Source organism: Pituophis catenifer, unplaced genomic scaffold (assembly GCF_029215685.1).
Source record: "Pituophis catenifer annectens isolate HBS135680 unplaced genomic scaffold, rPitCat1.0.hap2 SCAF_2, whole genome shotgun sequence".
In the NCBI taxonomy this organism is placed as follows: domain Eukaryota; kingdom Metazoa; phylum Chordata; class Lepidosauria; order Squamata; family Colubridae; genus Pituophis; species Pituophis catenifer.
In genome coordinates, this window is record NW_027256882.1 from 84,968,736 (window position 1) to 84,982,126 (window position 13,391).

A 13,391-nucleotide genomic window follows, 5' to 3' on the forward strand; every position below is an offset into this window, starting at 1 on the left:
ACATATGCTAGTTTTGTGGCCACTCAGGAAGTAGTCAGGTGTGGGAAGGGCTTTGTGGCTCCTGGTATTTTCTTTTCTTTGGGAAATGAGTCCAAATGGCTCTTTGAGTGTTTAAGGTTGCTGACCCCTGGCCTAGATAGATTTCAAAATAGTGAGACTACTCTTTTGTTTTCCCTATGACCGCTTGCATCACATACCGGTACTTGCTTAAAAACTGGGTGGGCAGACTGTAACTCTGACAATGAGAGCCTGGCATAGAAAGTAACATTATGATTGTCAGTTTTGGGATGGTCTATTCCTTTTGAGCTCCTTTTGCAAAGGTAGATTTGGCATCCAGATAATTAAGGGATGTACTGAGGTTCATGATGTACTTTGTTAGAATCTGGGATCTATAAGGGATCACAAAATAATTCATCATCATGTTCCATAGCAAGGCAGAAACTGTTGTTGCCCAATGGATAAACTGCAATTTCCAACCTAGAAAAACCCACAGGGACTGGAAACTTTTAGTGGTTGCTTTTTGGTAAATATCCACACTTAAGACATCAGGTTTGTGAAAAAAGTGAGACATTCAAGAGAAAAATTGCATCACGGGAGGTAAGAAAATGGCAATTTAACTTATTCTGAAATTTCTTTCAAGTCATCAGACAATGGGACCGACATATAAATGTAAAATCCTTATGCTTACGAGAAGGCAGAGTCAAGAGGAACCTCCTATTCCTATTTAGGTTCCCTGAAACTGGCTGATCAACCTTGTGTTTCCTTCAAAGCAAAAGGTTGCAGGCACTTATATGCATGTAGAAAACAGCTGCAGTTTTTTTCCTTTCTAATAACTTGCCTCTGTCTCTGGTCGAGGAATGAAAACTGGAGGCTTCATCTTGAGTGTCAGATCTTGGAAATCCCATTCACCAAGAACATACTGTACTGGCATCCTGGAATAGAAGGTGAGTTGTGTGATACGTTTGGCCAAAGTTGTACAAGATGTTATTATCTCATTTATTTTCATATCAGTTGCTAAAACACAAACTGCACTGGCCTCTTTCCTTTCCTCCATGAATGAAATGGAAGGCAAGAACATCCAGTACTACCAGAGAGCATTTTATCATAAATAATTTCTAAATGTACTTTGATGTCATTAAGAAGCTCTTTATCACCAGTTTCCCACAAGAGCCTATCCATAACTCTGCCAATTGTTCAATTATATCCTCCTACAACATGGTTTTACTCCACTTTTAGAAACTAGTTTAGCATTCAAGCTTCCCAAGACGTAAGACAACTCTTCACAAGATTTCTGCTTCTCATCAAACAGAAAGTACAATAGAACCTAAAAGCTTCCTAAACATAATATTGTAACTTGTTTCAAAGTATGACTACGCTAATAACCAGATGCTGTACATTCTTTTACTGTAGAAATAGGGCTCTAGTAACGCACGAGCGAACCGGTAGCAAAGGTAAGTGAAACCCACCCCTGGGTGTGGTGGCTGAGCGGTTAAAGACACTGAGCTTGTTAGTTGGAAAGCTGACAGTCTGGGTTCAAGATCCAAGCACCGTGCAATGGAGTGACTCCTGTTACTTGCCCCTGTTTCTGCCCATCTAGCCATTCAAAATAATGCAAATGGGAGTAGATAAATAGGTATCACGTTGGTGGGAAAGTAACAGCATTCTGTGCGCCCCAGGGTATAGTCATGCTTACCAGATGATCACAGAGATGTCTGCGGACAACATTGGCTCCCTTGGCTAAGAAACAGAGATGAGCACCACCCCCTACAGTTGGACACAATTGGACAAGGGAAACCTTTATCTTTACCTATGATACTTTAAGCTAGTAAATATTACTAGATCTCTAACATCTCTTTGCTGGTGCACTCACAATTTTATTAATTTTTTTTTTATTATTTTTATTATTATTTTATTTATTATTACTCACAATTTAATTAAATGCAAACGTAAATGAAAATCTACAATTTTGCCATAAAGGCAGTGGGGATAGTTAATACTTGAATTATTGAACTCTCTTTTATTGCTTATTCCTAACTCAAGTGTGTGTGTGTGTGGGGGGGCATCTCCTTTCTGGGTTATCTTGAAACTGTCTCTCTTAAAAAGAATTATATACATGTCTCATCTCTCTTTTCTCCCATTATTTCAGGACACAGGGTTCAGGGAAGGCTTCAAATTAGGTGATGTTGCAGTTTGGCTGCTTTAGTTTCTACTTGCTCCATGTTTACAAAGAACACCTAGATGAAAAAAGAAAGACCAGAGTGCCTACCGTTGTAGTCGTTTCGCACAGAGCTGTTGGATCTGTTTTTGTTGCTTTGCTGAAAGGGGAGCAGATATGCTGCTGGCATTCAGACTCTGGAACTGAATAATAAATATTTTATTTTAAACGAAGCCTACACATTCTTTGTAAAACAATCACCTACCCAGCATAGATATATGGCCATTATTTTAAAAAAAAAAACCTATGGAAAAACTAAATCCAGTATGTTAGAAGCCATTCTGATATGTCACCACAATTTGATGTCATCCGGAAACACTGGACTTTTTACAGATGTTGATATGTCTCCCCCGCATAGAGAAATTACGGAGATGGCCTTGAAGGAGGAATTCAACCATCATTACATAAACATTAGCTTAGCCCAGATAGCTCAATTTCTTTCCTTTATGGAGATGGTGGTGAAGGCTGAACTAACATCAACAAAGGAGAATAGCAACAGTTCCACCATTGTAAATTGCTTTCAAGGCCATACTGCTTCTAAATGCAAGAGGCTGGGGTAAAATGTAAAATTTGTTACTACCGGTTCTGTGGACATGGCTTGGTGGTGGTGGGGTAATGTGACTGGGTGGGCATGGCCAACTTTTTTTTAAAAAAAAACTTTTCAAAGCATTTTTTCTGCAACCTCTTCAGCTGAAGAGGTTGCAAAAAAATGCTTTGAAAAGCCTCTGCCGATCAGGCAACTCAGCTGAGATCGTCAGAGGCTTTTCAAAGCATTTTTTAACCACCTGTTTGGCCGAAGAGGTTGCAGAAAAAAATGCTTTGAAAAGCCTCTGACGATCTCAGCTGAGACCTGCTCTGCCGATCAGGCAACTCAGCTGGGATCATCAGAGAGGCTTTTCAAAGCATTTTTTTTACCACCTCATCAGCCGAAGAGGTTGCAAAAAAAAAAATGCTTTGAAAAGCCTCTGACGATCCCAGCTGAGCCGCGTGTTCATCAGAGGCTTTTTTTTTTTTTACTTTTAAAAGCATTTTTTTCGGCAGAAGAGGTTGTAGAAAAAATGCTTTTAAAAGTAAAAAAAAAAAAGCCTCTGATGATTGTGCAGCTCAGCCGGGCATGGGGGAGGGGCAGGGATTTTTGCTACCGGTTCTCCGAACCACCCGCCACCATCGCGACCGGATCAGGCAATCTGGTCCGAACCGGGAGCATTTCACCCCTGCAAGAGGCTCATAATAATTTGTATGGTAGATAAGTAGTATACAAGTGTAATTTCCCTTTTAGGTAACCACTGGCAAAAAAAGAGGTTCAAAGCTGGCAATGAGAAGGCTGATTTACTGAAATGTAAAAGAGGATACATTTCTCAGGCTACTGTACTAGCCTGGCAATGCTCAAGTCCAACTGACTGACTGTTTAATACAGGAATCTAAATTAAAAGTGTATTTGACAGATGCCTCTCCAGCATCCAATTAAAGGAAATTCAATGTCTGCATAAATGGCTCCACTAACAAATTGCTTTATCATTTCCTTTAACCAGAATAGCTCATAAAGGCTAACTTTCATTGAATTAATTATAAACACTGATGGTATCGGACCATCTACAGTTAAGAAAAATAGGTGAGTACTTTAATTACTTTACTCTTCTGTATTTCCTAATTCAACACTCTTAATTTCTGTCTTTCATCAATCCTCTTCCAAATGAAATATTTTTGGTCATATTTTACAAATGCCAACATTTCCCCCCCAAAAAACCTAAATCAGTATTTACCTTCCTGCAACTAAAATTCATTATTTAGTATACCATATTCTGAGACAAAGCAATATAATTAATGCTAAATATCCATATTAACAAACATATACAGTGGGAAATGATAAAATCACAGAGTTGGAAAGCATTATTTAAGCCATTATATCCAAATTTGTGCTCAGTGCAGGAATCCAATTTAAAAGCTCTAAAAGATGGCTGTTCAGCCTCTGCTTGAACACATTCAGTGATACAAGCATCAGTGAAATGAAATTTATTAGCTATATAAAACTGCATGTAGGTTATTTATTTTTATTTGTTAAAGATTTATATTGTCTATCTTCTCCCGGTGTAGGGTTTCCTGCCTAAGCAGGGGGTTGGACTAGAAGACCTCCAAGGTGCCTTCCAACTCTGTTATTCTGTTTTCCTATAAAGTGACTATTTTTGACTGTTTGTTAGGCAGTTTTTAATCTGAACACCTTTTAAGAAGAATTGCAGTTTATATATGCTATGCTACTTGTGACACAGGTAGGATTAAGGCTCCTTAATCTCCTTCGGGAGTAGGGCGGTATAGAAATTTGATTAATAAATAAAATAAATAAGGTTGTTTACACTTTTTCTAATTACTAAAAAATCCTTTTTATGAAAATCTCTATTTACCATAGCTGGTGACAATACTAAAAATGTTAGTACTCAAGAAAAAATGTATCTAAATTAGAAGAAAAGGAACTAATAAACACTTTAATAATGCCAAGGATGATAAAGCTGCAGGTAAAGAATATATAACTGAGAAAGCTATAAATGTAGGGGGAAAAATGTGGAACATGATACATAGACATGATGGAGACGATGATTTGAATAGACAGAAAGGTAGGGAAGGTTGAAGTGAATGATGTTGGTGTAAACTAGCTTCAGCTGTTTTCTTTTCTTACCACATGCCTTCACTGTAATTTCATTATCCAACTATTTATTCCTTCTTGGCATTCTGCATATTCCTTACTCCCAAAGGGAATAATGAGATGAGTGATGATGTATGAGCATGTTCTTCTAACTGCTGATTAAACCTAATTTCTAGTTATGAAGCAGGAGTAGGAGCTTAGTCATTATATTCTATGGCAAATGAAGACACATATACATCTGCTGTACTTAATAATCAAGAAAAAGATATATTAAAAGCTAATGCCATTGCAAACAGCAAACAATTTCATGTACTTTGACCAGCACAATTCTTTGGAAGCATGCCCAAGTTACAATTTGCCTGCAAGAAGTGCTACTTATCTCTTAGGGAGTTTTGTTATGTGCCAAAGCACATGTAAGATTGATCCTGAGAGATACATTTTGATGCTCGGTACATACATACACATATTATATTAGATCATCCAGTTCTGGGTTGAAAATATTTGGACAATCACCCCAGTGTAGCAGAGATACAGAAAAATATAAAAAAATATATTTCGGTTACTGCATTTAATGTTGATCTGTAGTTTTACAGATCTTGTACTATAGCTCTAATTTCACCTATAGCACTTAACTGTTTTTGCTCCCAGGACATGAGAAACAATATATTCAGAAGATGTCTGTGCTTCTGGGATATTGTTTGCCTCAAACACGCTTTGCCAATACTTGACCGCATCAACAGCTGAGATCACATTGGCTTTATAATAGGAGTAATTTCTCAGATGTCTGTGCCAGGCATTTAGAAGAGTATCTTCCATTCGATGCATTCTAAAATATCCATGGTAAGAGAACAGACACAAAATCTTCCTGTAAAAAACATTGCTGAAAGGTGTCATTGCTTCAGAAAAATATCAGTTTTTAGGTATAAGCACTGATTCTCCTTTGCAGGACTATTGCAGGGCTTCTGTCAGTAGTCTGGTGTAACAGTATACATCACCATGGCACAATATTCTGAACACATCGTTTTTGTAGAGAAGAACATCAGTGTCAGATTCAAATGCCATCTTGTCCTAATATTCTGAACACATCGTTTTTGTAGAGAAGAACATCAGTGTCAGATTCAAATGCCATCTTGTCCTAGTAGAACACTAAGAGATGGAGAGATAAACAAATAAATCTTCTCAAATTCAAAACAGGTTTACTTTTCACAGAAAAAAAAATAGACCATTACAGTATCATATATTATATTAACATGGGATTTTTTTTTTTTACAACTGTATCTCTAGCCATGTTCTTCTCAATGTGCACCACTCAGGTGGCAAAGTTGCTTTCACATTAAAGTCCCCTTCACGTTTCAAATAATTTCATACATAGAAACATTATATGTGACTTCAACTCTAGGAGTTGAGGTCCTCCAGGCTTAAAGTTACCAAGGTTGGAGACTCCTGATCTAGGTCATGGTTGTCCCAAAGGTGCTTTTTCAAGAGGCAGCTGGACTTTCTGGTTTTTCGCTGAAGCGAAATGTCTTCAAAGAAGAACCAGAAAGTCCAGTTGCCTCTTGAAAAAGCACCTGTGGGACGTCCGGTTGTAATAAGCTGAATTCTCGCACATAGACACATTATATATTATATGAAGTGACTGTCAATTGTTCCTTCTCAATACCCTTAGGCAAACTTTTCTGTTGTTATGTTATAATTTGTATTTGTATTATTTGTAACCTGTACATTATATAACTTCTAAATGATTCAACCCCCCATCCCATTTTAACATCATAATATTTTAATTCTATCAGATAATTATGGTGAAATAAAATCAAGCATGATCAGCTCTAGCTAATGCTTTTGAACCTTGGCAGAGTATCTTTTTTGAATCCAATGAGATAAAAAGATTTGCTACCCTGTCTGTCCTCTGTGCATAAAAACCTCCAAATACTTTATGCTGCATATATTGTAGTACACTGCTGAACTGAGCACTGAGGAATCTTCACGATCATCACATAAGGCTATTATTTGTTTAATCATAGAGGGCTGCATAAGCAAAAATCAGAGCTTTTGCGCCACACACTAAGCATTATTTCTGAATCATAACAGCTAGATTCACATAATATCCAAGAAGCCACATTATACTTTAACAAAATTGAGTCTCCTAGCTGAACAGGGTTTGACCAGATTCACCAGATGAAAAAGGAAGCTTGTATTTTCCTCATTCTTAAAGAGCAGCTCATTTATTCCATTAAAAAAAATTACTTATTGTTTATCCTCATTGATTTGCATGGAACTTATAAAATCTGTTAAATAAGTTGCTTATTACAACCGGACATCCCACAGGTCGTTTCAAGAGGCAACTGGACTTCCTGATTTTTCTTTGAAGATGTTTCGCTTCAGCGAAAAACCAGAAAGTCCAGCTGCCTCTTGAAAAAGCATCTTTGGGACAACCATGAGCTAGATCAGGGGTCTCCAACCTTGGTAACTTTAAGCCTGGAGGACTTCAACTCCCAGAATTCCCCAGCCAGCAGGCATTCTGGGAGTTGAAGTCCTCCAGGCTTAAAGTTACCAAGGTTGGAGACCCCTGACCTAGAGGATTGAGAATCTGCATAGACATTACAACGGGACCTACAATTATACAACCTTAATCTGAATCCACTTAATTCAAACGTTTTGAATCTTTTCTAAGAACCTTGAATCTTGAATCTTTTCTAAGAACCACATCCACATTTTGAAAACTTGCTGGCTTTCGCACAGTACTTGCATGTACACAATACAACTGTACAAAGTGTACGTATACGAAATCAAACACAGACGCCTTTCTAATGCGATTAAAAAAAAATGACTTCATATAAGGAACGAAAAGGGGGTGGGTGAGAAACTCCATATGCGTTTTCTTTGAGATACGAGGATGGGCACGACAGAGACTTTCAGCTGTTACCTGTAAAAAGGGAAAACTGCCAGCCTTCGTCGGATGGTGGAGATCAGATGCTCGAGAGGGAACAACTCTTCCGGTGCGAGCGACAAACGCTTCAGCTCGGCTTGCCAACAGCGCCATTGAAGCGAGGTTCCTAGGGAGCCAAAGCTCCACCTTCCAAAATGCCCTTCTCCTTTTTTTTTCGGAGCGCGTTGAACGAGACAAGGGAGACGCCGCGTGGAAACTGGAGGTAATTCTTCTAAAGGAGTTCAGGAAAACTGATGCCACCTTTGAATCGAGTTTGAGTCTTGTTTGTAGGCTTCATCGGTGATTTTCTTGGCAGAAATACAGTACGCAAGTGGTCCTATGTATGCAACGAAATATCATTTTAATGCATACCGATTAGTGTACATTTAAAGTGTACAATAAAGTTATTCTAAGTCAAATATTCATTTATCCCACCCTAAATTATTCTGTAATTTGTTTGGCTGGGTTCAGAGCAAACTAAAACCAACCACAACCCCCCCCCCCGTAAATAGTTGTTAATAAGCACGCTATAGCTACATGTGATCCAGCGTTTTAGGTAGCAAAACATAGAATAGAATAGAATTTTTTATTGGTCAAGTGTGATTGGACAGACACACAAGGAATTTGTCTTGGTGCATATGCTCTCAGTGTACATAAAAGAAAAGATACGTTCATCAAGAATCATAAGGTACAACCCTTAATGATAGTCATAGGGGTACAAATAAGCAATCAGGAAACAATATCAATATAAATCGTAAGGATACAAGCAACAAAATTACAGTCATACAGTCATAAGTGGAAGGAGATGGGTGGTGGGAACGATGAGAACATTAATAGTAGCGCAAACTTAGTAAATAAATAAGCAAATCATGGCTTGGAAATATGCATAGTAGACTCAATCCATGGCTTGATCAGATATCGTGTTTTAAGCCCTGTTTAGGCTTATCCGTGGACTAGGATTACCTTGTCTTAATTTAAACCATTTTAAATGACTTTTATTATAGCGCCGAACGGAAACTTCATCGTGATTTCTTTATGAAGTATTTGCCGGTTTCAAATTGGAGGAGTGAGGGGGTGGGAGGTGTGTTAAGGGAGCAGAAATGCTTTCCCCACGTCCATTACACGAGCGATTTTATTAAGTACATCTATATCCCACACTTTGAACATAAATGTAGATGCCCGATTTCCAAAAGGTAGTAAAAATCATCGTCTTTCCGTGCAGGATGGTGGGTTCATTCCAACAAAGGAGGCACGGGAAGGGAATCCTCGGGAAGTGACCCGCAATCATTCCCTAATAAGGCCGTGCACCTCCCAAGGTACCACTTTCCCTCTGGCCGAACGCGCTCTGGCTCCTTCGGCTGAGAGCCAGCCTGGACCACGTAAAATCTCACTTTGCATTCCCGGACTTGGGCTCTTGCAAGCAGCCATCCGCCTCTTTTTTTTGAGTGACATGCCAACCGGCCCAATCCTTAACCAAAGCGCCGTCCTGTGTTAGCCAATCCCGGGGAAAGGAGAGATCAAAGCAGGGGATTAAGAGGGGCAGCGGCAGAAACGGGGTGGAGGCTGCTTGTAGCATCTTGGAAAGCACAATGGCACCTCAGGCCGTGCCAGCACCCCGGCAGCTATTCATTCCTCTCCGATGCAGGTAATCCGAATTGCAGCAAAGCGGTAGACACCCCCAGGCAGCCCAGCCTCCAGCAAAACAATCCGATTATACTGCTGTCCCTTCGGACGGCCATTGAAAGCCTGCTTTAGGGAAAGAGGGCCGGGCCAGAGTCTTCCACTCCCCGGGACACCGCACAACCCAGCCTCCTCGCTTGACCTAGGAGTCGGTGTCACGCCTTAAGTTATAGGCGGGAAGCGAGTCTCAGGCAGGCTCTCTCTTTCCGAAGCCTCCAAAAACAACGAAGGGATGAATCCCGTGGGTAGAAGGGTTGGTTACTCTCTTCCCCGTGGGGCAGCGATCTTGGCCTGGGGGTATTTTCTCGATCTGAGATGTACCCCTGGGATAAGAGCAGGGCATAATTCCTCTTCGCCTAGGCATGATCTCAGTAGGTACTGATGTCCCTGGCTGAGCTGGTGATAGGCAAGGTACACCCAGCAAGGAATTGAGGGCATGGATGGGAACAGAACAGGCCATAGGGAGCATCTGTCATTGTAAACAATAAAGGGAGGGCAATCCCCTGCATTCTGCTCTGGGGCTGTTCCCCCCCCCTCCAGCTGTCTACTCCAAGTTTCTTTCTTTTCCTCCTGCCCTGTCAAATCACAGCCCTGGGAAAGAAGAGAGATGCTAGATTTACTTCAGGTCAGACTACTTCCCTCTGCAGGCAATTACAATAAGGAACATTCTTTTTCCTTGGGTGGAAAGTCTGAACGGGGCCTGACTAAGCAGCCAAAAGGGTCCTGATGTTCAGCAACGCTTTAGGAATTAGACTGGACTGTTCTTTTTAATTACTCTTACCCAGCCTGCCTGCAGCAAAACTGATCTGACTAGCAAGAGAAAGTAAGGTATAAACTTGGTCATGATCAGTTTTTGGCGTGTTTGTTTGAGCCACAGAGGGATTGCATGTTGGGAAAAACTAGTTCAGACAAATTGCCCAAATTGCCTTTTGTTTTACAGTTTACCGCTTTTTTAAGATTAAAGTGCCTAAGCTGAGTTAGTTTTGTGAATCTTTAGGCAGACCAAAGGCAGTGCTTATAAGGCTAAGACACTCTAACCATATCTGTACAGTGGATGAAGGGTTTGAACTAGCACTGACTTTTGTGAGAAGAGATGTTGCGGTCACGGTTGAAAGTTCTGTGAATATGAATATGTCAGCGTGGTTAACAGCTGCAGTGACAACATGGGAATGAAAATGTTTAGATAATAAATATGAAGAAATAAATATAGAATGTAACCAAGGCTACGACATCATCCATAATATCATCACATGCTGGCAAAATTATGCTTAGATCGTTCAGTAAGCATTAGAATCTTATATGGAAAGGGAAATTCTAGATTCTCAAGCTGGTTTTAGAAAAGGCTGAAGAGCAAGAAACTTATTCTTAATGCACAAAAAATACAAAAGAGAAGGTAGCATGAGCTTCCTAGAAAGTCCCTCAGTTGTGTCAATCATGTCAAACTGATTTTGGAAAATGGGAAATCCAGAACATTTCATTGTCCTCATGAGAAATTAATACACAGGATAGGAAACCATAGTACAGAAAGAAAATGTGAAATGTGAAAATGTGAAATATGAATAAAGAAGATCAAACTAGTGACAACAGATAACATTGAATTAATCAAGCAGTTAAGAAATTATCATAGCCAGCACTGAGAAGGGTAGTAGCCTTGGAAAAGATATTCAGATGCTGTGATGTGTTTATCCCCACAAAGATTAGAATTATACAGGCAGTGGTTTTCCCTGTGAGTCTATGGATGTTAAACTTTGAATAATAAGGATAGGATTAATGTTTTTGAACTTTGGTATTTGGAGAGGACTCTTGAGAATACCATAGACAATCAAGAAAACAACAACAACAAATGGATCATTGGATAAATCAACCTGGAATTCTTGCTTAAGGCTCAAATGACCAAAGTCATATATATTATCCTATTTTGGACACAATATGTGAAAACCTAGTTTTCTTGAGAAATCTATAAAGCTGGAAAAAGTGAAAGGTAAGAAATTGTAAACTGTCCAGAGTCATTGACTGGAATAGGTGGCTATAGAAATTGAATAAATAAATAATCAGTCAAACTGTAAAATTTGTAAGGACTGCCCTTTAAGATAGCCATGTATCAAGTTACAAAGTGCATCACTAACACTTACTTTCTCCTTACTGCATTTTTCTCATCATCCTGTATTTTATAACTGCTTTTCAGGTGATCCTCATAGAGCAAGTCAAAGAAAGTAGTTTTGCATTGTGTAGATAAGAAACACACTCAGCATGTTACGTTGTTCAACTTGATTTCGCTGTCTTTATCCTTAAAACCCCTCCTTTGCATGAGTACCTTTTTCTTATTTTAAAAAATATATTTACATGAAAAATACATTGAGCATTTTAAACCATATAGATACCCCCAGTTAATCACCCTGACAATAAAATGGCATTTAAATTTGCCAAGGAAAAAAACTTGCAGCGGATGGTATCTTAAGTGGTCATTTGGACTCTCTGGATTATTATCGTTGTCTATATTGATAGCATTAATAGATAAAAATAAAATTAAAATCTATTAAAAATCCAATAGGAAACAGAATCTGCAATAGAGCAATAGAATAATGTAATAAATAAATAAATCCAGTTACACGTCCTTCGTTTTGTTTTCCCTGATTCTAATTACACTCCAACCTACACAGATGATACTTTCGTGATAACCCGGTCATATCCTGTAAACTTTAGCAACCTTATAAATACAGATAATCCTAACAGGTTAAATATCTTCCTTGGTGGGTGATTGGCTTGGTTTGAGTAATTGTAAATGCACTGATAGGACATAATGGAAATATTAAAAGTCTTCAGAGGTTCATTTAACTCCAACCCAAAGAAAGACACAGCATATGTCAGCCCTTATACCAGACAAGAAGCACCAATCATGAGTACTAACACTACCTTTATTATAAGGTACAGTAGTAGAATCTTGCAATTTTGAAAATACATCTCTTCTCTTCCCTTGCTTTTACCATCCAAGAAACTAGGAAGAATCCCTTCTGAGTTTCCCGTTCATTCTGTGGGCTCATCTGCCTCTTAGGTGTTGCCTATCTATTGTCTAGTTCCCATTCTGCCTCCTGTCTCTCCAAGTTATTTTCACAGTCTGTATAGTATTCCTAAAAATTGATCTGTTCTCGGTTACAGAAGAAAAGACATATATCAATAATAGATCTCTTTATTTCTTTACCGTCTCTTCTCTGATTCCCTTTGATAATTTGAAACTTGGAATCCCCACCCGTCAACAATCCCAACAGACCTTAGAGCAGTTTTCTTTCTTTTTGCTTCACTGAGTGGTCAAATTAAAATTCAGGAATGCGGATGCTATGTTCCCCTAAACATCTTGGAGGAAGAACGAGATATAAATATAATTAATAATAAAGTAGGACATTGGAAATGTCATAGCAGTGTTTTAATATCTAGGGGTTTCCAGAAAGAAGAGGGAGTCAACCTATTCTCCAAAGCGCTTGAAGGCAGGACAAGAAGCAATGGATGGAAACTAATCAAGGAGACAAGCAACCTAGAACTAAGAAGAAATTTCCCAACAGTTAGAACAATTAATCAGCGGAACAACTTGCCTCCTGAAGTTGTGAATGCTTCAACACTGGAAGTTTTAAAGAAGAGATTAGACAAACATCTGCCTGAAATGGTATAGGGTTTCCTGCCTAAGCAGGGGGTTGGACTAGAAGACCTCTAAGGTCACTTCCAACTCTGTTATTCTGTATTCTATTCTGTATTGGTTAAGCACAAGATCATGACTTTGTAATCTTAGTGCAAATACTGGCATTAAATTGGACCCTCAAATACAATTTATTTAGAGAGAGGAGAGCTTCCATTAGTCCAGTAAAAGAGGATGGAAAAGATCAATGCAGCAGGACTTTTGAACAGACGAATGGAATTATATTGTCAGTGTTGAGGTTATG

General features: G+C 39.0%; 1 protein-coding gene across 2 annotated transcripts in view; it reads right to left on the reverse strand.

Moving 5' to 3' along the window:
- Window positions 1–7,902, reverse strand: part of HEMK1 (HemK methyltransferase 1, mitochondrial release factors N(5)-glutamine) — a 52,625-nt gene extending 44,723 nt beyond the window's left edge. The window contains exons 1-4 of one of the 2 annotated variants that reach the window (XM_070933716.1): window positions 7,777–7,902; window positions 5,487–5,999; window positions 2,267–2,352; window positions 839–932 (exon numbers count right to left, since the gene is read on the reverse strand). In XM_070933716.1, coding sequence (XP_070789817.1) covers window positions 839–932; window positions 2,267–2,352; window positions 5,487–5,747 — 441 coding nt within the window. In that variant the 5' untranslated portion in view covers window positions 5,748–5,999; window positions 7,777–7,902. Of the gene's footprint in view, window positions 1–838; window positions 933–2,266; window positions 2,359–5,486; window positions 6,000–7,776 lie in introns of both variants that reach the window. The other variant, XM_070933715.1, reaches the window with a different exon arrangement.
- Window positions 7,903–13,391: the final 5,489 nt, after the last annotated feature.